This window comes from Myotis myotis, unplaced genomic scaffold, assembly GCF_014108235.1.
Source record: "Myotis myotis isolate mMyoMyo1 unplaced genomic scaffold, mMyoMyo1.p scaffold_m19_p_14, whole genome shotgun sequence".
Classification (NCBI taxonomy): Eukaryota; Metazoa; Chordata; class Mammalia; order Chiroptera; family Vespertilionidae; genus Myotis; species Myotis myotis.
This window is the reverse complement of record NW_023416318.1, coordinates 13,012,154-13,033,368: the sequence shown is the minus strand read 5'-3', so window position 1 is coordinate 13,033,368 and position 21,215 is coordinate 13,012,154. Positions and strand designations below refer to the sequence as shown.

The window sequence follows — 21,215 nt, the reverse complement described above, 5'->3', positions numbered from 1 at the left end:
GTTTATAAAAAATATTCCAGATTTAGATGGCTTTCCAATAGAATAATAAATATTCAAATAATGAGACTTCCTATCTCCATTAGGGCAAAGAAAATAAAGATTGCCCAAAAAGCGAACTGCTGACTAATCTCATGTATGAATATGGATGCAAAACTCCTTGATAAAATTCCAGCGAATCAAATCCAGAAGAGTCTTTTAAAAAGAATATATCAAGACCAGGAATGATTTATTTTAGGAATGAAAAAAGAGGCCAATATACAGAAATCTACTAATATAATTCATCTCATCAATAGTTTAAGGAAAGGGAAATCAATAAATGCTCAAAATGCATTTTATAAAATTCTACATCCATTGCTGAGAAAAACCCGATCGAACCAGAATAAAAAGATATTTCCTGAACATAATAAAGAACAACCATCTCAAGCTCTTGTGGTAAAAGAATTTCCATTAAAGTCCGAAACAAGACCAGGATGATTACTCTCTAACCTATTACTGAACATGTTCTGAGAGTTCTAACAATGCAATGGAAAAACTGGAAATATAAACCAAAGAGTAGATATTGGAATGAAGGATGCAAAATGACCATTACTTGCAAATTATGTGATTTTTCTATATACAAAACCCAAAAGAATTGAATGAGAAGATACTGAAATGTAAGAGTTTGATAAGGTGCTAATATATATATCTCCAATGATTCCCCTGGGTTACAGCAAAAACAGAAAGAAAATTAAATGGAGAATCTTTTGAAATAACAGAGTTACATAAAATTGTCAGGATAAACTTAACAAGAAATTAATAGCAACTATATGAAAATAATTCCTAAACTTTTCTGATGCACATTAAAGAAAAAGTAAATAAATAGAAGACATATAACATTTCTGAAAAAAATTTAAAATTCATTCATGCAAATATTTTTTATGGGTTTTTAAAATTGATTTTAGAGAGAGAGGAAAGGAGAGGGAGAGAGAGATAGAAACATCGACGAGAGAGAAACATCGATTAGCTGCCTCCTACATGCTCCCTACTGGGGATAGAGACAGCAACCTGGCACGTGCCCTGACTGGGAATTATGGGGCGCGGCTACAGTGCTTTGGCCAGGTCCAAGCCTCGGACTAATGAAAGGACAGGGTCCTCTCATTGCCACGTGCAAGTCCCAGCAGGAGGGCAGGGCCCTCCCAGCACAATCATAGCCAACGGCTGTGGTAGTAAGCTTGAACCTATGGTCCGAACACGTAGCCCCACGTGCCTTGTGGTAGAGTTCAGGTGCATTAGTTGAGTGAGGCTGAAACTCACGAGAATGCTGTAAACAACGTGATCACGCCCCTACTTTGCCTCGTGGCATCTGCTATAAAATAAAGACACGGCTTGTGGGCGCTGGCGCTGTCTCCTCATCAGGGAGCAGCGTCCCACCGAGACCCAGCTTTCATTCTCTTATCTGTCTTTCCTTAATCCTTTCACCCCCCACCGCCACTCAGTTTACCTTTGGCCACAACAGGGAATCAAACCGGTGACCTCTTGCTGCATAGGTCGATGCTCAACCACTGAGCACATTGGCTGAGCCATGCAAATATTTTTTAAGCACCTACTATGTTCAGAAATGTACCTAAGTCCAGGGCACTATATTCTAGGACATATTAGGGAATAAGACATACAAATACCTTTTCCCCTGTGGAACTTACATTCTAACATAAATTATAAATTTAAAAATTCTCCACCAATTTAATCTATCCATTTAAAGTAATTTAATCAACATCCCAAGAGAAAATTTTGAGGTGAAGGGGAGACTTGACAAATACTTTTAAAGTTATTTTAAAGAATCAACTGGTACAAATAGTTGAAAAAAAATTGGCAAATGAGTACTTAAGGGTATTTGACTAAATGATAAACCATAGGAAAGTGTTTCTAAGCATGCAATCAAAAGCAGAAAACAAAGGAAAGTAACAATGGATTCAACAATGTGGAAATTAAAGTGCTCAACAAGACAAAAACATCTTAAACAAAATTAAAAGGCACGCAAGACACTGGAAAAAAAACCTGCAATGTATTTGGCAGGTAATAGAGAAATAATCTTACTTTATAAAGATTTGAAAATCTATAAGAAAAGAATAGGTGAGTAGGAAAATCAGCAAAGGGTGGGTATGACAATCAATTTACTACAAAAGGAAAATCATGTCCAATAAGTGTATGAAAATACATCCAACTTCGTTAGTAACTGCACATTAAAACACAAATAAAGGATTTTTCATCATCTGCCAAATCATGAGGATGAAACAAACGGTAATACATGCTGTGGATCAGAGTGGAGTAAATGGGCACTCTAGTGCACGGCTCCGGGGAATGTAAATTGGTTCCCTCTTTCTCCGGGGTAATTTGACATTATGCATTAAAGTCTATAAAACATGCATATACTTCAATCTAGAAATTCAACTCCTAGTGATTTATCTTAAGAAAAGAATCACAGATGTAGTCAGATTTATCTACAAGGTTGTATATGGCAGCAGCATCAGAAGCAGAGGCAGGTACCTCTCTGGCTGCTGCTCAGCTTCCCCAGGTCTACTAATGCAACTGCAGCACTCACCCCGTAGCCTGGCAACCAAGCTGCCTCTGGCTGCTCCTTTCTCTGGTCCCCCCCCCCCACTTCCCCAACCCGCTGCTCCTGGCAGCTCCCCTGCTCCCCACGTACTCATGGAAGATGTTGGGAAGACTGCGTGGGAGGTGCTGGCCATGAAGTCCGCGATCTGCCGCAGGGCCCAGATGTTGGAGGAATTGTTCCCCTTCTTCATCTGCTCCTGGATGAGGCCTTCCAGCTCCTCCCTGAAAGACTACAAGCAGGCCAAGGGGCGCTGGTCCCCCAGTGCATCTCAGGCAGGAGACCACAGGACCCTCTTCCAAGTGCCCACCCCACCCCAGGTCAGCAAGGCCGGGGCCACACTTGGGATTCCTGGGCCCCAGAAGACATTGGGCAATTTCACTGGGATTTAGGATCCTCCCCAAACTGCTATTGGGGGGGGGGGGGGGCAACAAGGAGATGCTGAGAATGGATCCTGCTCACTTTGACCTGTGGGCAGTACTCCGATTCCAGGTAACTTCCTGTGTCTCAGTGATAGTCAAGGTTGGCAGGACTTCAATTTAGTCACTGAGACATGTTAAAAAGCAGAACTGAATGAGAAAGCATGCCCAGCTTCCATTAGCTGTGCCTATGGATTTTTTGAGCCTCTCAGTTTCAGAAGGATTTGATGACTTCTGAGTTCTCCACTTGTGGTTTCCCACTACGTACAGTACTCTCAGCCTGGCTTTTCAGAACCCGCGGGCTATGAACAAAGCATGTCTGTCCACCAGGTGGCAGCAGGGAACACGCGTGTTGGTGACTATAAAAGGGGAGAGGCAGCCTGAGCTCCCCCCATTCCCATCTCCTGCCTGGGTCTAGAGTCCCACCCTCTCAGGCTCCAAGCCTGCCACTTCTCCTCCCACACCTGCCTCCCCTCTTAGTCACACTCTGGGGTTTTTCCACCGCCCCAGTGCTTTTAGCACCTGCCATAGTCCTTCAGGCGCCCCAACACTGTGTCACCTGTCACCAAGACCGCAGGCCATCCTCGGTGCTCCTCTGTGAGGCCTGAGCATTCACTGTGTTCCCTCAGCTGGGGCCACACATACCCATGCAATGCCCTGGCTCCCTTGGGGCTGAGGCAGAGCCCATCCGGCAAGCACCTGGAGATACCAGCTCCACCCCTGAGCTTCCCAGCCCTTGGGACCATGCACTGTTTCCTGAGGACCCCTCAGCTCTACCGCCCTCCGACTCCCATGCTCTTCCTCCCCCCGGCCCAAGAGCGTGTGCCCCCTCCCACGTCAGTGGTCCATTAGGCCCACATATGTCCTTGCCTCAGGGATGAGCTGAGTCCATGCCAGGCAGACACCAGCTGACCTCTGGAGCTCTGGTGGGATGATCTTCACTTGCTCTCCCTTCCGGGGCCCCTGTCCCATAATCCCCTGAATTATCGACTCCCCCCACCTCCTGGGGCTTTGCGGCTCTCTTCACCCCTGCCCCGGGCATGTCAGCCTTATTGCCCCAATTGTGAGTCCTTTCTGTTGTTGGGGAAAGGGAGTCTCAAGTCTTCCACGTGGCGCCCTCTGCTGGGCTCCGGTTTACGCACATTTGTTCATTGTTAACAGCTTTTGGCGAGGAAGGCTGGAAACTGAGGCTCAGAAGGGGCACTGGAAACCGATCGGTGTCTCTCAGACTCACCGATCCAAACCACCTACACCTAAGCCAGGTTTTGCCACCCACCAGCGACCAGAGAGAATCAAACACCCAGGTCTAGCTCAGCTTGAAATCGCTGAGCGCGTGAAAGAGGAATTCTCTTCCAGGTTCACCCAGACGCATCAGCGCAACCCCCACGCACGCCCGCGGGGCGGCCCGGGGGCAGATCCCACGCACCGGGCTCTGCAGGATCATGGTCACGCGCTTCTTCTGCTCCATCAGGTTGAAGTCCTGCCGCAGGTCCGCCGCGCGGTGGCGAAGGCGCAGGTACTCAGGGGCGTCCTCAGAGAAGCGGTCAAAGTAGTGCTGCCCCTGCGGGGGCGGCGGGGAGGCGGCCTCGGGGGCAGGCTCCTCGCTCATCGTCCTGTGGGTTCACTATCCACCCCTGGAACCCTGCGGAGAAGGGAAGAGGGAGGACGGGTTGGAGCTCCCAGACGGGGTGCGCGGGTCCTAAAGCAGAATTCACAGTGGGATGCGGCTATTCCCAGGAGGCTGTAGGCGGGGCCGCGGGTTAGAGGGCAGGGCACGCCGACAAGTGCCGATCCTTAGGGGGCGCTACTGCATCACTGGACTCAGAGAAAATAAGGCCCCCGCCCAGGTGTCCACCACCCCTCCCCGACTAACCCGCCAGCCTCACATGGCCACCGTCCAGTGGAAGTGGACAGTCCCCCCAGTGCCGGCGAGGATGTCTGTGATGTCTACCTTACACAGAGTAAAGCTATTTACTGGGAATGAGCACTTCAGCTAAAACGGCAAGCCCCTAAGACGCCTCCTAAAAAAAATGTTGGCGGGAAATTCACAAAAGAAAACTGAAAAGAGAGGAGGACCATGGAAAGGTGGGGATGCTTTTCTGCACAACTTTGACTTGCTCTGGCCTCTGTAAAGGATGGAGGATGCAGATGTTTCTCTGTGGGCATCTCCCCCCACCCCCCACGCCTCCATCCCCAGTGCCTCTCCCTCAAGCCAAATGCCCAAAGAGAAACATCTGCAAAGAACACAGATGACCTACTGACAGTTGCCTTGTGGGTTCAAGCCAATCCCACGTGGTGGGGTGAGCTAAGAACCTTTCACCTAGCCTCATCCCTGGAACTTGGGGCGTAAGAAGAGACTGACTGCAAGCTCAAACATAATGGGAACGCATCAGAGCCATGCAGACAGGCAGTCACCACCCAATTCTTCTGGGCAGACGGCGCTGCAGACCAAAATTCTCCCAGAGGCATCGCCCACTGCTCCCCACCCCTTTTAATACTCCTTGGCCCTTTCACAGCCTCTGATCCTTTTAAAAATAGCAACAAGCAACTCCCCCAACAGTAGATGCATTGGATGTGCACCTAGAGACCCCTGGGCTCCTTATGAGTGCAGGTTCCACCAGCTGCAGAACCACCTGAACTCTCTGCTTCTCTGGGACCAGCACAGACTAGTCCGGAGCCTTCCTGGCCTGGATCCTTTCCATCCTGGCAGGAAAGGCTGGTTCTCTCGGCTCCCCTGTGAAGTGGCGGCAGTTCCCAGGCATGGGTCTGAGAGGCTCTGAAGTAGCTCTCCACGCCCTGAAGCACCAAGAACAATGGCCCGCACCACCATGCCCCAGGCCTGCCTTCCCCTCTCAGCTCAGCCCAGAGGTGCTCTGGTGGGTGTGGGGTAGGAAAGGCAAGCACTGACTCTCTCACCATGGCAACAGGGGCTCGCTCAAACCCTTTGACTTTGTGAACCAGAGGTATCCTTTTATGCCCCTCCCTTCCCTCCCCACCCCCCTTCCCACAATGCTTCCTTGGTGATCAAAGTTGTGTGTGGAGTGGCTTAGTGGTTAAAGGGGTGGACTCTGGAGTTCAGATTCCAACTATGCCAGTTATCAGCTGTGTGATCTTGGGCAAGTTGCCCAACCTCCCTGTGCTTGTTTCCCCGTCTATAAAACGGGGATTGCAACTACTTAGCTACCTCTTTATGTTGTGTGAGGATTAGATTAGTTAATGTACATGAAATACATTCTTGAAATAGTGTCTGGTGCATAGCAAGTGGTATTAAGCATTCATTTAGAGGCTAGAGAGTCATCATAGCATTAAGAACTCCGGTAATGAGAGGCTATGATTTGAGTGTAAACAGGTGCACACTAAATAACTGTAATTATATGTTTTAGTCCAAAAATAATTCAATCTTGAGCTATTTGAACAAAAGGAAGAGCATGCAGAAAAGACTGGTGAGGATGCCTAGTTCTCTGACCAGACAGGGGGTCACGTCCACCTGGAGATACAGGAAAGAGTGAGCAGGATGCTGAAGATCAGAGGAGCCAGCACTGTTATACAGGCGGGACAACGTACAGAGTATATCTGGAGGGTATTTGTCCCCAGTTTCTGGGACAGAGCTTCAAACACCTCGGGACTTCTAAAATGTCCAAAGACATTGGGAATGTCTTCTGTTATTCATAATGAGCCCCTTTCGCCAAACCTGAGTTTATGCTCATGAGGTGGCTTACAGTGGGCCCTTAGATAGTTTCAAGGGAGGGACTGGCCACCAGGAAAAAAACAAACCCTTAATTAGAGTGTTGCAATTTCACCCCCAACCACACAGGAAGGGAGGGAGAGGGGCTGGAGGTTGAGTTCAATCAAGTGGCAAATGATTTAAACCATTATGCCTTATAAAGCCCCCTTCCCCAATAGTGACCCCGCCCCCCATTAAAAATCTCTGGACACAGGCTTCCTGGTTGGTGAGCACATGGTCGGGCTGGGCTGTGACACACTGGATTCCATGAGGAGAGGGTAGGAGGCTCTGTACCACATCACCAAGCCCCAGACCCTGCCCTATGCATTGCCTCCATTCGCTGTTCCTGAGTTGGATCCCTTATACTAAAACTGTCATCAGACTCAGTGTCTTTGGTGAATTCTGTAATTGTTCTACCGAATTCTAGAAAGTGAAGGGGAGATATGGACATCCCCACATCTAAATCCTAGTCAGTGAGACGTGTGGGTGGCCTCTGAAGCAGGGGCCATCTTGTGGGCAACCTTGCCCTTTAGCTTGTGGCAGTTACCTTGTGTGCCCTTTGACTCTGGGTAGTGTCAGAACCGAGTGGCTTCGTAGGATGCCCAGTGAGTGTCAGAGAACTGGTGTCAAAACGGCACCAGGCCACTTCTATTCATGATTTATTTTCATTCCCAGAACCACTCTATGAGACAGACCTTATTGTCCCCGTTTCAAAGGTAAAGAAACTGAATCGGAGAGGTTAACTAACTTGCCCAAGATCACAGAGATAACAGTGGAGCCCGGGTTTCAACCAGGACTGCCTCTGGCTCCGGATCCACACTCCTCCACTCCTCCAATGGCCCCAGGCACCTGCTGGGCTGCCATGTGGAAGAGATTTAGGCTGACTCTTTGGAGCCTCAGGAGCCAGAACCAGAAAAGCCAGTGGTGGCTGCAGGAAAGCAGGTTCTAGCTGAGGGCGCGAGGGAGAACCTCCCGCCAGCAGGAGTTGCTCAGTGACGGGAAGATGGGACAGGCTGCCTTCTCGCAGGGGAGCTCTCTCCTTGCATCAGGGTGACTCTGGAAGCTGTAGAGGGGCTCCTGCCCTGGCTGGAGGGTTGGCCTAGTGACCTCTAAGGTCCATCAGATTCCATGGTAGCTCTTGCGTGAGCAGGATTGGGGGAGTTCACGCAAGGACCTGAGTGTCTGGAAGCTCATGCTGGTGAGATAACCCCCAGCTAAAAGTGTGTCCCGCCCTCATCACCACCAAATGCCACCGACTAATTACCGGGAGGCGGGACCAGCCTTGGCCCAGGCTGCGTCTTCTCAGCGGTCAGCCTGTGCAGCCTGCTCCGCTCAGCGACGCCGTCCACATCTACGGGATTTCAAACGTCTGAGTGGAACCTGAAACACACAGAGATGACACATATGACTCTTGTACCTGCTTTCACAGCACCATTAGGTGTGGGTTTACTTTAAGGACTGTTGGGAAGTTCTTTAAAATGAACTCGAAATGGATTTTTATTTTAAAAGCAAATTATGTCCATAGAAAGCTAAAGAAAGCTTCATTGTCCTTATAACTGAGGTCAACATTCCTTTCAGAGAGAGGAAATGAAAAAGCCCTTTGCTGAGGGTCAGCCAGGGAGGCCCAGGGGAAGGAGTGGAAGGTGAGCTCAAGAGACAGAAGAAGCCTGAAGAATATCACATCCCAGGCGAGTGGGAGGCGTTTGGCGTTGCCCAGGCCAGGAACTGGTAGATTCAAGGCAATTTCATCCCCCAGTGCAAGGAGACCAAGGGCTCCCAGCTCACACCCAGGAAACAAGTCCTAAAGAACCACTGAAGGAGGAATGTAAAGTTGTTAATATCTTACAAACAAGGGCGACTTACTACTCCAAAAATCCTGGGGATCAAGGTCTTCAAACAGTTAATCATAGAAAAAAAATTAAGGCAAGTGACAGTTGTCCATTTTCACTTGTTGTTCAGACCCATAGATGCTTGTGTCATCCCTGACCCCACTCTCACCCCACCATGGCCCTGCCTGTCCTGCCTCAGTGGCCATATCAGCTCCACCCCTGACCTGGTGCTGCCCAGAGCAGAGCACCTGGAAAGACTTGTCTCCCCATTGAGGGGCAAGGCGAATTCATTTTGGTAGGAATGTTGTGCCTAAGGGAGCCCAGGACACCAGGGTACCCAGGGCACCCAGGACTCAGCATTCCTGTACCTAGGTGGCCCCTGATCCCAGTGCCGATGCTCAGGCCTCTAGTTAGGGACTCTAGATAGAGACCTCCAAACGCTATTCCCTATGCTCTGCATGTCAATGGCCAGAAGACCTTCCATTGGTCTTATTTTTATTTAGAACAGGGTCATGGCCACAGCTTCTGTTCGATGCCCACCAACGTGGGAGCCCTCCCTTCCAGGGCTGGCTGGCTCCAGGGTGGGGTTGCTGACATACCTCTGGATGCTATTCTTTGGATGGGTGGCCATTGACCCGCCCTCAGGAACAATCCTGCAGCCAGGTAAGTTGTCTTACCTGAAGCACAGCTTCCTCCCCTTCCCCAGGTAGCCCTTTCCACAGAAGTGTGAGGTTGTCCCTTAAGCTGCTAAGGTTTTGCTTTTTAGAGTCTGAGCTATTTCTTATGTCCACTGAGAGAATCAATCCTCTGCCCCCAGAAGTTATTTGTACCATTCATGTAAGAAGACAGACATCTGACCCCCAGATAAGTATACACCGTACACAGAAGCTCCCACCCCAGTCTCCCTGTGGTGAAGTTCCACTGTTAGAGCTTCATTCCTTGGTTTATGGGTTTCCTCTGATTAAGATGAAAACAGCCCTGCAAGTTATTATAGGCAAACGTGTAATTTGTAAAACACTCCTGTGGTACCCAAACTGTCAAATCTCTGATCTCAGGGTCAGGCTGAGCAGTGGCAGGACAGGCACTGGATCAGCAGGTCTGAATAGGGAAAAGGGAAGAGAAGGAGCGTGATGCCAGGGCCGCTCAGGAGGGTCCAGCATCTTGGGCAGGGCTGTTGTCCTCAGTGGGCCTCTGGGGACTCTGGCCTGTCAACCCTCAAGGCCAGCATCGCCACCCATTTAGCCTTTGGTTCCCCCAGCATGTGCTTCCTGAACCTAGCTCGCCCCAGCTTCCAGCCACCCAGGCCATGTGGGCAGAGCTGAGAAGCAAGGGGAGGGCACCCCATGCAGTGAGAACAGCATCCACCCCAGGGCGCCTGACCCCTCCTAGAAGGCAAGCTCCTGGGCTGCCTGCTCTCAGTGTGCAGTGAAGCTGGGCTGGAGATGGAAGAGTTAGGATATGGGATTCCAATTCTAACTGGCTGTCCACTAGACTAAACCTGGACAAGTCACAGGTGCTTAGGGGCTTGTGCCCACCTGGATGTCCCACTGCCACCTTGAAGTCGACCTGTGGCCAACCCTGCACCAGCCAGCCCTTTGGATGGGTGGCCCCTGACCCTCCTTCACCCAGATGAACAATCCTGCAGCCTCCCTTCCCCAGGCAGCCTCTCCTCTTTGCCCCTCACCCAGCTAGCCACCCACCAAGGGTCCCTGAAGGCAGCCTCTGACTCTTCCCTCTTCTCACCCTGCGCACCCACTATCACTAAGTTCTCTGGTTTTATGTCCTGAATATCTCCCCACCCAGAGCACCACATCCTGGGTCAAGCCCACATCCCTCCATCCTTTCATGGTCTCTACCCAGTCTTTCCTCTCTCATACCCCCATCCAATCGGTAGCCAGAGTCGCTGCTCTAAATATGCAAAGATGGCCCATGCCTGTCACTGCCCTACTAAACACTCACCTGGGGCCCCCATCACCTGGGGCAGTGCTCCTTTATCTTTTCACTTTTTCAAACCAAACACACGGTCCATGTTGAAAATGCTACACCTCTCCTCCTACCCCCAATCCCCGCCCCAATTCTGACCATGGGACTATGGGACTGTGGCTCTTGCTCTGGCCACTCCCTTCCTCTGGAGAACTGCCACACTGTAGAATGAGGTCTAAGCTCTTAGCTGGCACACCAAGCTCCATGGGCCTCTCAGTGCCCGCCCCCACCCTCCCAGCCTGTCATGGGTTCTCCAGGGATATTCCCAGGACCTGGAAGGCACCAGCTGGTTCCCACCTTGTGGGTGGTCCATGCTGATCTCCACCTGGAGCACTCTCCGCTTTGCCTCTCCCTTCAGCTCGAACTGTTCTCTCCCAGAGTCTTCCCCCATACCTGTCCCTTAGGCTCTCAGGTCACCGACACTCCCCTCTTTCATTCCACCTAGAGTCCAATAGTAACAACCTACTACCAGGAGCTCCTAGTGGGCAAGGCCTGCGCCTTCAGCATTTCTCTATTCCCCGTGTTGCCATAGGACCTGGTGCCAGGTCAGTCCCAAATAAATGTAAGTTGAACTAAAACTCAACTAACAGTGAATTGGGAGAAGTTAGGCTGGTTCAGCAAAGCAGCACAGCCAGGACCTGGGGTCCCAGAGGTGAGCACAGCCCCAGCGGGGCTCACAGCAGCTCCTCTCAGGGGAAGGTGCTGAGTGTTAGTGGAGGCTGCACGGCAGGTGTCCTAGTGCCTAAATCAGCTCCTCTGAAACAAAACATTCTTTTCTTCCATAACCCACTCTTCTTGCCTATTTTGAAGCAAAATTCCAGCAATGGATTACAACGTTCAAACTACCAAGTTCAACTCCACAGTATAACATTGATTATGGGGAGACAAGAGAAGATTATGTTATATACCAACATCATGCACCACAACCCCCTTGACTCTACCCGGTTCAGCCCTGCCCTTGATCTGTCTATCTCCGCTCTTCCCTCCGACAGCCCTCCCCTGTCCCTGCCCCAGAACCCTCCGCTCTTTGCTCAGGGGAGCCCCGGAGCTCCCCCTCGGCCTCTCCAGTTTGCATCCTCACACTCCTGACCCTACTCGGCAAGGGCTCTGTTGGGGATTCGCCATCCTCAGAGAGCAGCTGGGGATGGCAAATCATGAAAGACGTCCCTGTCACAGGTCATTTTCTTCCCTGTCCCTCTGAAGACCAGGTATATGGAATCACTGGAGTGTGACAGCGCATTTCTATGGGTCATTCCTTGTAGCTATAAAAGAAACAGAAGGTCTGGAAGGGGAATAACAGATGCCCAAGTTGCCTGACTTTTTGTTAAAATTCGTTTAAGCTTGTGAGCACCAAGGAAAGGCGGGTGCCTGTCTCCTGCCACATCAGCCAGAGGTGTCTGGGCAGAAGCAGACAGGCTATCACCCAGCAGCCTGAGTCCCACGTGGACATTTCCCAGCTGCTCCCACCACTGCCCTGGGCATCCACCCCTGTGCTGGTGCCAGCCTCTGAAGGCCCTAGTCCCAGTCCCCTTGTCAGCTCCAGACAAGGGCGGCACAGAGTTTGCTCCAAGCTTTACTCTGGAAGTCAGAGCCCAGACTCACCGATCCCTGCATGACACTTCCAAACCTGAGGGAGGAGCTGGCCTTGCTGCTGCGACCGAGCAGCGTCAATGAAGACTGTTGAATAAAGGACTGGACCACACCCCGCCTGCTCTGTTCAGATAAAGAGAAAGCTCGAACCTCTGGGTGGTGGGATTATGGGTGAAGCTTATCATCAGCTTCTTCACAGGCCTCTGGCTTTTTCTAAGTTCTACACTAGGTATTAACTGCTGGAACCATTTAGGACAGAAATAGTTTAAAAGAAGAAAGGGAGAAGGAGAGAGATGGTCAAGCCTCCTTCGGCCCATCTCTGGAAACCCCCTTGGCTGGAAGAATCCTTGAACCTGCTGACTGCTGCAAGCCCAAGAAGCACTCATTTCTGAGGCTCCCACTTTCCTATCAAAGGCCAGTGAATAGCCTATGTTAATAGCCTTCTAGCAAAGGACCCCACACCTAATGGTTGGTAGGCATTTTTTCCCATTCTTCTGTTCTCCAGCAATTGTAGGCCCAGCATTCCTTCTCACCACTTGGAATCAGCTCCTTCCCTCTCGCCGGCCAAGTACAATCATCTGCTGGGTATCTACTGGTGCCCAGGAGTAAGAACTGGAATTGTGTATGAGAAGGAAGATTCCCAAAACAAAGGAGATTTGGCCCCTGCCTGCTAGAGTCCCACAGTCTGTGAAGGTGAAAAATACATATATTTCCAACAAGCACTGATTACATTCATTTCAGAAGACCTCTCACATTCAGTTTCAGTCACACTGTATACATATTTAACTGTTGAGTTCAACACAATACAGGAAACTGAAAATAAATGAAAGTGCTCAGTGTTTTTTAGAACAGGAGGCCAGAAACCTTGGGTCCACATTTACGAGGGCCACAGTCCTGAGTTAGACTCTTAATGAAGATATTATTTAATCAGTGAAATTCATTAAATAAATTAGGTGTTGGTGCTGAGCCGGGCCCTTCCCATCTGTGCTGCAGTGAAGGGCCCATCCTCCTGGTTTTCAGGGGAGGGAAGTGAGGCTCCAGGCAACAGGGTGGTTTGATCGGGGCCACAGAACTAGCGAAGGGCAGGGCCAGGTGTGATCCCACCTGGTTCCAGCACCTGTTCGCTCTTTTCACTTCGCCACACATTCCTCCCCTCGTCCAAATGAAGGTGAGCAGACGGAAATCATGGAGGGTTTCCATGGAAGGCAGATGGGAGGTGGCGAATGGAAATCAGTAAATGGCCAGAGCCCAAGGCTCAGGCAGCATAGTCCTGGAAGAAGCTCCAAGGATTTAGCCAGCTCCTTAAAGAAGAATTCTGGTTCCTATTTCTGTCACAGGGACACGAAAGGATGTAATTCACAACATCTGCTCTCAAAAGGCCCATGATGGAGTCGGGGAAGGAGGAGCTCATAGAGCAGCGGTTCTCAACCTGTGGGTCGCGACCCCTTTGGCAGTCGAACGACCCTTTCACAGGGGTCGCCTAAGACCATCCTGCATATCAGATATTTACATGACGATTCATAACAGTAGCAACATTACAGTTATGAAGTAGCAACGAAAATAATTTTATGGTTGGGTCACAACATGAGGAACTGTATTTAAAGGGCCAGAAGGTTGAGAACCACTGTCATAGAGAGATCATTGCAATACTGGGGTGGAGGGGGAGGGGGTTGGGGTGAGGGGGAGAGACGGTGCTTCAGTAGAGGCTCATGAATGGTGGGTTCCATGGAGCTCTCAATCTTAGGCTCCAGCATTAAGCTTCAACCCACTGGTCAGATACTTCTGCCACCAATTATAAAACATGTGGATTTCATACCTTCAATAAAGGGGAAAGAAAGAGGGATTCAGGAAGCCCTGGTGATACAGAGACAGTGCTGAGCTAGCAGGATGGCTGGGCTCAGCCATCAAATACTCAGTCCCTTCAGTGAAAAGGTCAGCCAAACTTGCACACAATGTGGGTAAAAGCTCATCCAAAAGGCTGTCTAATTGAACTGACAGGTTCTCTGATCCACTGGTCCACACCTCAGGCTGTCCTAGAACCTAGTTAGTCACAGACACTTTTAAGGGTTATCTTATCTACCTGTTTCCTTCAGGCAGACTATACCTACAACCCATGGAGCTACATTTTGGAAAGTTTCACCTTGGTCAAGTTCAAACATAAAACAGTTGATTCTGCTTTTGGGCCTAAACTGTGAGCATATGTCCTTCAATAGGTAAGAAAGTATAATCCACTGAATCATGTGGCAGAACTACCCTTGTCCCCATCCCCACCCCTAGCCAACAAAGTCAGGAAACAGCTATTGGATGGCGTGGACTTATATGTCTAATAGAATAAACCATATCCTAGGCCACAGAGGTAGAAATAAATGCTCTTTTAGCACCTTAAGGTTAAAGTTGTTTTGTTGTTGTTTTTATTGGTTTTGTTGGGGGATTTTTCTCACTAAATGGGAACTTGAGAAAATTGGGAGAACACCTTGCATCTAGGACTGGAGAGGGGTCTGAGGCCATCCCTCCCCTCCTCAGAACGAGAAAGCTAGAAAGTTACAACTCCAATGAGCCCCGGGACTTGCTGACTTGGGGGAGAGAAGGGAGGCAAGTCAGTAGGCCCAGGAAGGGGGGGGAAGGTGGGAACTGGAGAAAATATGTTAAAGGGCCATGATGTCTAAAGGCTCACACGGGAACTCTGCTGGCCTCGGGAACATCTATGTGGAAACACCCCAAAAGCCTGACAAGTGAGGCTTAGCCTGTCACCGAGTGTCAGGAACAGGAGAGAGAAGATAGGAAGCATGTTGTTATGCGTTCCACTCCTCTCTGTGATCCTCCCTATGATGTCGTATGGCTTGGATCTGATCATGAAGATATTAAGGAAAGAACTATTTCACCCTCTCTGTATCCGTACGTGTGTTTGCATATCCATGTGTCAGGGATAATGCCATGTGTTCACCAAACCCACTTCCTGTTCTTCCGGGACACCCACATTTCCCAGCCCCCCTTCCATCTGGATAGGGCCACATGGCATGGAAGCCAACGGAATGTGAGCAGAAGTGATGTGTGTCACTTGCAGCCGAGGTAATGAACGCAGAGGTGCTTTCTCCACACTTTCTCCTTTCTTGCCTCTCTGCTGGGTACAGAGGAGTCGGTGGAAACACTGGGACCCTTGGGTTGATGCAGCCAGCAAATGGAAGGAGCTGGGTGTGGCTGAAGGCAGCCCACTGGTGGGAGATTCTGCAGTTGTTGCAGCAGGTAGCCTGCCCTGGAAACATAGTCACACTTTTTCTTTAGCTCAAGATAGTCTTCTAGTAACTCTATGGTTGTTTTTTCTATTCCAGAGTCTCCTTCAGGATCACCAGTTTATCCACATGTCGAATCTCTGTTCTCTACTATTTTCATTTTTCCTCTCATTAAAAAAATATATATACTTGACATACCATATCATATTGGAACCAGAAGAACCAGTCCTCTCATTAGTTTTATTATTGACATTTTCCTTGCATTCTGACAGTTTGTCAATGTCATTTCCAACTTCACTCATTTCAATTCAGCAAAATAACGTGGATTTTAATTATAATATTGAACATTTTATCTCTTGCATACTTTCCTTATTGTATCTCCATTTCCACCTCAGAGCTTTTCATCTTAGTCCATTCTTTCCTATGTCTGCCCTACTATTTCTTAGAAGCCATGTATTAAGGATACCAAATAGTTTTAACTTTATTAAGGATACCAAATCGTTTTTTGACATTTTTCTTCTGGTTCCTAAAGCAGATTATTATAAGAGGTAAGTGCTTCTTTTGAGTCTTTCAGATCATTTATCTTTCCGTCAAGTGTCTTTTCTCAAGACAGTTCTAATTGTTTTTCTTTTCCTTTATTCTCAAATTAGATGAAATCAAGTCCCCTAAACTACAACCTCCGGGGAAAATAGCTTCCTAGCAAAAGGTGATCAGGATACACATGACTTCGGGAAATCGAAGGTGGTCCACACACAATGAATGGTGACTTTTAATGCCTCTGGGCAATGTGTGCCCTGGGCTGACCATGGCAATTACCTTAATAATCAGTCCACTGAAGATCAGAGATTTAAAAGGACGGTTATCATGGACACCGGCTGGAATTCACAGCCAGGTTATAAAGTGGGTGTTCCTTCTCTAGAAAACTGAAGTTCAATCAAACTCATTTCAAGGTAGTGGGGAAATTGGTCTATTAACATCAGACTCAAGGATATAAATACTTATGTGAACCCACATACATTAAAATATGGCCCTCTGCTTAATAACTCCCTGAGAGATTCCATAAAACTCCGTTTAGAAATGAGAGACTAAAAGTAACCATCGTGGTAACAATGTGAGGGCTATCAGATGCTGGAGGCTCAGTCAGCCTTGTTCCGGGCATCTCCTACTCGAAGAAATCACGTGGGAGGCTAGTCACACAGGGGAGCAAAGGTCTCAGAGGTGAATTCAGAGAGTCAGCCCAGGTTTTGAGTTGATAGTGAGGGGCAAAAATAAAGTAAACATTGGCATCACTGTATTTCTTCAAATCGAAGATGTATTGATTGGATTGATTGATACATCATTATTTTAAATATTACTAATGTGGACCAAAAACAGGGGATTCTATGGAAAGTAATGTGACAGGGTGATGTGATCATAAATTCCTAACTTGACAGGTCATGGTGGGTGGTCATGCCCCAGGACGATACCTTCTTTCGTGAAAGGCTTTAAATCAGCCCTGCCCATTATTCTTACACATCTGGGTTAACACACTTTTGAAATATCAGAAGCAATCCCCTTTAAGGGGATATTAGCCCTCAAGAGGTCACATAACCTTAACGATCCTGTAATCCAGCGGTTCTCAACCTGTGGGTCACGACCCCTTCGGTGGTCGAACGACCCTTTCACAGGGGTCGCCTAAGACCATCCTGCATAACAGATGTTTACATGACGATTCATAACAGTAGCAACATTACAGTGATGAAGTAGCAACGAAAATAATTTTATGGTTGGGTCTCAACATGAGGAACTGTATTTAAAGGGCCAGCGGGTTGAGAACCACTGCTGTAATCCAATCCCACCTTGCTTTCTCCAATCTTCCTGGGGCCTCCTCCTTAATTTCAAATGCATAAAAGAAGCTGCAAAGCTTATTCTCCAGAGCATTTGAGATCTTGTTCCCCAGCATCTGTCGTCAGTTTGGCTCAACTAAACTTATAAACATTCTCTACAGATTTGGATGTTTCTCACGTTGACACGAAGAAAGGAGAACCACTGCCAAGTATAAGTATAAGTCATCATTAATTGGAAGACATATCCCATTTTCAGAGACGTTGACATGGGGGAGAGATGTGTGCCTTAGAATGAATGAAGTATGGGAACCCAACTTAGAAGTTAGTGTCACCAACTTTGGGACTTCCTTTCACAGGGTAGGGGGGTGCAGGGCATCCACTGAGTCAGGAAGCCGAGGGATGAGACAGGAGAAACAGGCCATGGCTTTAGGAGGGTCCCTGGACACCCTGGCTCAGGGCTCATCAGCAGACAAGGTTTGCTGGCTGACAGTCCTGCTTCTTCTAGGCACAGTGTCCTGAGAGCTATGAAGCAAGACAGACTGATGTGCCCAGCTTCCAAAAGGTTTCACTCAGGAGCACAATCTCATAGGCAAGAGCAGACTAGGATAAAAGACAGCACGCTGAGATGGAAATGGAGAAGGATCCACTACCTGAATTTCTGATTGGCTGAGCTGATGAAAACCATGACAAGAAGTATTCTCCAAGACTAGCATCTAGTCCGTGCTTAACAAATGCTAGTTCCCATCCCTTACACCCTCCCTCCAAGAACCCTCCCATATTTGCCATTCGGATCTGCCCTGCATTTTTCCAATGTCAGGAATAGAGAGATTTGAGGCAAGCAAAGGGAAAATTAAGAACTATTGTGGAGGGCAGGGCTAGCAGTGGTAAATAACTCAGTAGGCGTCCAAAGCTATCTCATTATAGTAAGGGCCTAGGGAGTTGGCTCCACCATAGAGCACTGTGTCTAAGAATCCAGGAGACCAGTAAGGGCCCAGGATGGAATTCCAGCTCTGCATATTTCTAGCTGTGTGACCTTGTGCAAGTTATTTAACTTCTCTAGACCCCAGTTTCTTCATCTGTACAATGGAGAGAGAGAGAGTGCCTCCTCTGAGGATGATGAGGTAATACACAAAGGCACATGCCTGATAAATAAGGGTCAATAAATGTTAGGTGCCACTATTAAATCATTCTGCATGCGGTCTGTGGACATTGTAACAATTGCATTTTACAAATCACAGTCTGGATTCCATCTGACCAGCAAGTATACAGCTGGGTTGACTGCCTCATCAAATGTGCTCAAGGGAATGTCAATGAATCTGTAAAACTGACTTTAATAAGATTAGGCCGGTCATGTTTGCTGCTGACTTTCTGTATTAAAGACACAGGTAGATTTCTGGCTGATAAGCAGTTTTAAATGGTGGGTCCCTTTTTTTTCCCATCTGAGCAGGGAATCTGGAGCTTCCAGTGCTGGTCACAGCGCTAATTGCCTCTCTAGTGAACATGCCTGGACGGGGCTGCAGGTTTTTCCAGCTAATTCCCTGACCCCCTTGACCTGGTCATGTATTATGGGAACAGAAGGTTGTGCCCAGCCAGCTGACATGTTTGTGCCTGGGAAAGGGCTTCTGGCTCTTCTTGGCAGTCAAGCTTGCAACTTAAGAGAACGGTGTGAGATGTTCAGTCTGGGAAAGGTGAAGGTGGCAAAGGACTGCAAACCAACACCAGGAAGGGTATATGCAAGGGGAGATCCCACTCCTTACTACTCAGAACAAGGGCACTTAAAGCAAATTGAAAGAGGTTTTGCGTACTAGTTAGTAACCAAGTGGAATAGGTTAGCGGGGGCCCCGTGGTCGGCAAACTGCGGCTCGCGAACCCCATGCGGCTCTTTGGCCCCTTGAGTGTGGCTCTTCCTAAGCCTTAGGAGTACCCTAATTAAGTTAATAACAATGTACCTACCTATATAGTTTAAGTTTAAAAAATCTGGCTCTCAAAAGAAATTTTAATCATTGTACTGTTGATATTTGGCTCTGTTGACTAATGAGTTTGCTGACCACTAGGTTAGCCAAGGCATGAGACAAACTGAAAGTGTATAAAACATACTACACATCCATGTAAAGAGCTCCTTTGACAGTAACCCCCCACAAAGCATGTAGCCATGACAGTGTTAAATGAAAAAGGGTTGGGGGTAAAATAGGTAACCACTGGGGAGCCCCCCAACCTCTCTGCACTGTGGGGTGGGGACAGGACACCTTGGCCTTCTCTATGCCCAGCCTCCCTGGGAAGTGGATAAAGGACTTGGGTGCCATCTTCTCCACCTTTTAAACCCGCCATGATTTCAGAAGCATTGTGACATATGGGGGAAAGCACAGATTCCAGTACCGACTGCCTGGTTTGCATCCGGGGTTCACCTCTACTGTGAGACCTTAGGCAAGTCACCGAACCACCCCAGGCCTGTTTCCTCATCAGTAAAGTGGGAGTAGCAACCCCACGGGTTGTTGCACTCAAATGGATTCATGAAGGTAAAACACAGGGCCATGTTTGTCATAGCGGAGGCATCAACAATGCTTTGTTATGTGGCAGTTTCCAGCAGTCTGGGTAAACCAGAGCACCGAGCTGGACCGGCTGAGGAGGGTGAGCACTGGCAAGTGTCTCAAAAGAACACTGTCCGGGAATGTTCCAAGAGAGTCTGTGGTGGGTTGAACGGGTGTAGGTAGTTAGATAGGCATGGGCAGAGTAGAAATGATAGGCCGGGGCAGAGGGTCACCAAGGCGGAGAGCCTGGGTGCCTAGCAGCAGGCAAAACTACAAGCCTTTGCACGACCACTCCCTTCAGCATGAACCCCTGGAGATGACATCTAGGCCTCAGCTGTGTTTCAGCTCCAGGCGCAGAGAAGCAGCAAAATCAGACAGAGCAATGCCATGGCTGACCTCAGGACCAGCTGCACTGGCTAATGATCCCGTGCCGTGGCACCCACCCATCCGTGGAGACCACGGCCCTGAGGGGGCGCACCTGGAAAGCTGATGGATATTCTATTGAGACCCCCCCCCCCCCCCCGCCAAACCGCCAGATAAAAGCCCTTAAGACGGGCCTCTCCAGTGCTCTCTCTCTTTTTCTTGAGCATGCCCACGCTCTCCCCCCTCCCTCCCTCCCTCCCTCTCTCTCCCCCTCCCCCGCCCGCCCCTAAGCTCCAACTTTGTTGCCTCTGTAACTCGTTTCCTGAGCCTATTTCTTTTACGGCTCACTTCTACCTCTGTGGCTTTTGAAATAAACTGTCTCTTATAGTTTGAGTTTTAGCTCTGAATTTTTCTTAGCCAGAAATCAAGTACCAAGGTTGCTGAACCGAGGTCTAACACCTGGTGCCATTTCGCCAGCAACAGAATGATGGCGAAAGAAAAGAAAGAAAAGAAAGGAAAGGAAAGGAAAGGAAAGGAAAGGAAAGGAAGGAAGGAAGGAAGGAAGGAAGGAAGGAAGGAAGGAAGGAAGGAAGGAAGGAAGGAAAGGAGGGAGGGAGGGAGGGAGAGAGAGAAGGGGCGAGGAAAGAAAGAAAGAAAGAAAGAAAGAAAGAAAGAAAGAAAGAAAGAAAGAAAGAAGAAAGAAAGAAAGAAAGAAAGAAAGAAAGAAAGAAAGAAAGAAAGAAAGAAAGAAAGAAAGAAAGAAAGAGGGAGGGAAGGAGGGATGGAGGGAGGGAGGAAGGAAGGGAAGGGGGGTAAAAAAGAAAGAGAGCCGAAACCGGTTTGGCTCAGTGGATAGAGCGTCGGCCTGCGGACTGAAGGGTCCCAGGTTCGATTCCGGTCAGGGGCATGTGCCTGGGTTGCGGGCACATCCCCAGTGGGAGATGTGCAGGAGGCAGCTGATCGATCTTTCTCTCTCATCGATGTTTCTGACTCTCTATCTCTCTCCCTTCCTCTCTGTAAAAAATCAATAAAATATTTAAAAAAAAAAAAAAAAGAAAGAGAAAAAAAGGCCATGTCTTAACTCCCAGAATCCAAGACCTTATTTGGAAAATAGATCTTGACCAATGTAATTA

General features: G+C 48.7%; 1 protein-coding gene across 3 annotated transcripts in view; it reads right to left on the bottom strand.

Moving 5' to 3' along the window:
- ADD2 (adducin 2) overlaps positions 1–21,215 on the bottom strand; it is a 95,308-nt gene that overhangs the window by 34,403 nt on the left and 39,690 nt on the right. For 2 of the 3 annotated variants that reach the window (XM_036334199.1, XM_036334202.1), the window contains exons 2-4: positions 7,998–8,113; positions 4,436–4,651; positions 2,684–2,822 (exon numbers count right to left, since the gene is read on the bottom strand). In XM_036334199.1, coding sequence (XP_036190092.1) covers positions 2,684–2,822; positions 4,436–4,618 — 322 coding nt within the window. In that variant the 5' untranslated portion in view covers positions 4,619–4,651; positions 7,998–8,113. Of the gene's footprint in view, positions 1–2,683; positions 2,823–4,435; positions 4,652–7,997; positions 8,114–12,147; positions 12,229–21,215 lie in introns of those variants that run through there. The other variant, XM_036334201.1, reaches the window with a different exon arrangement.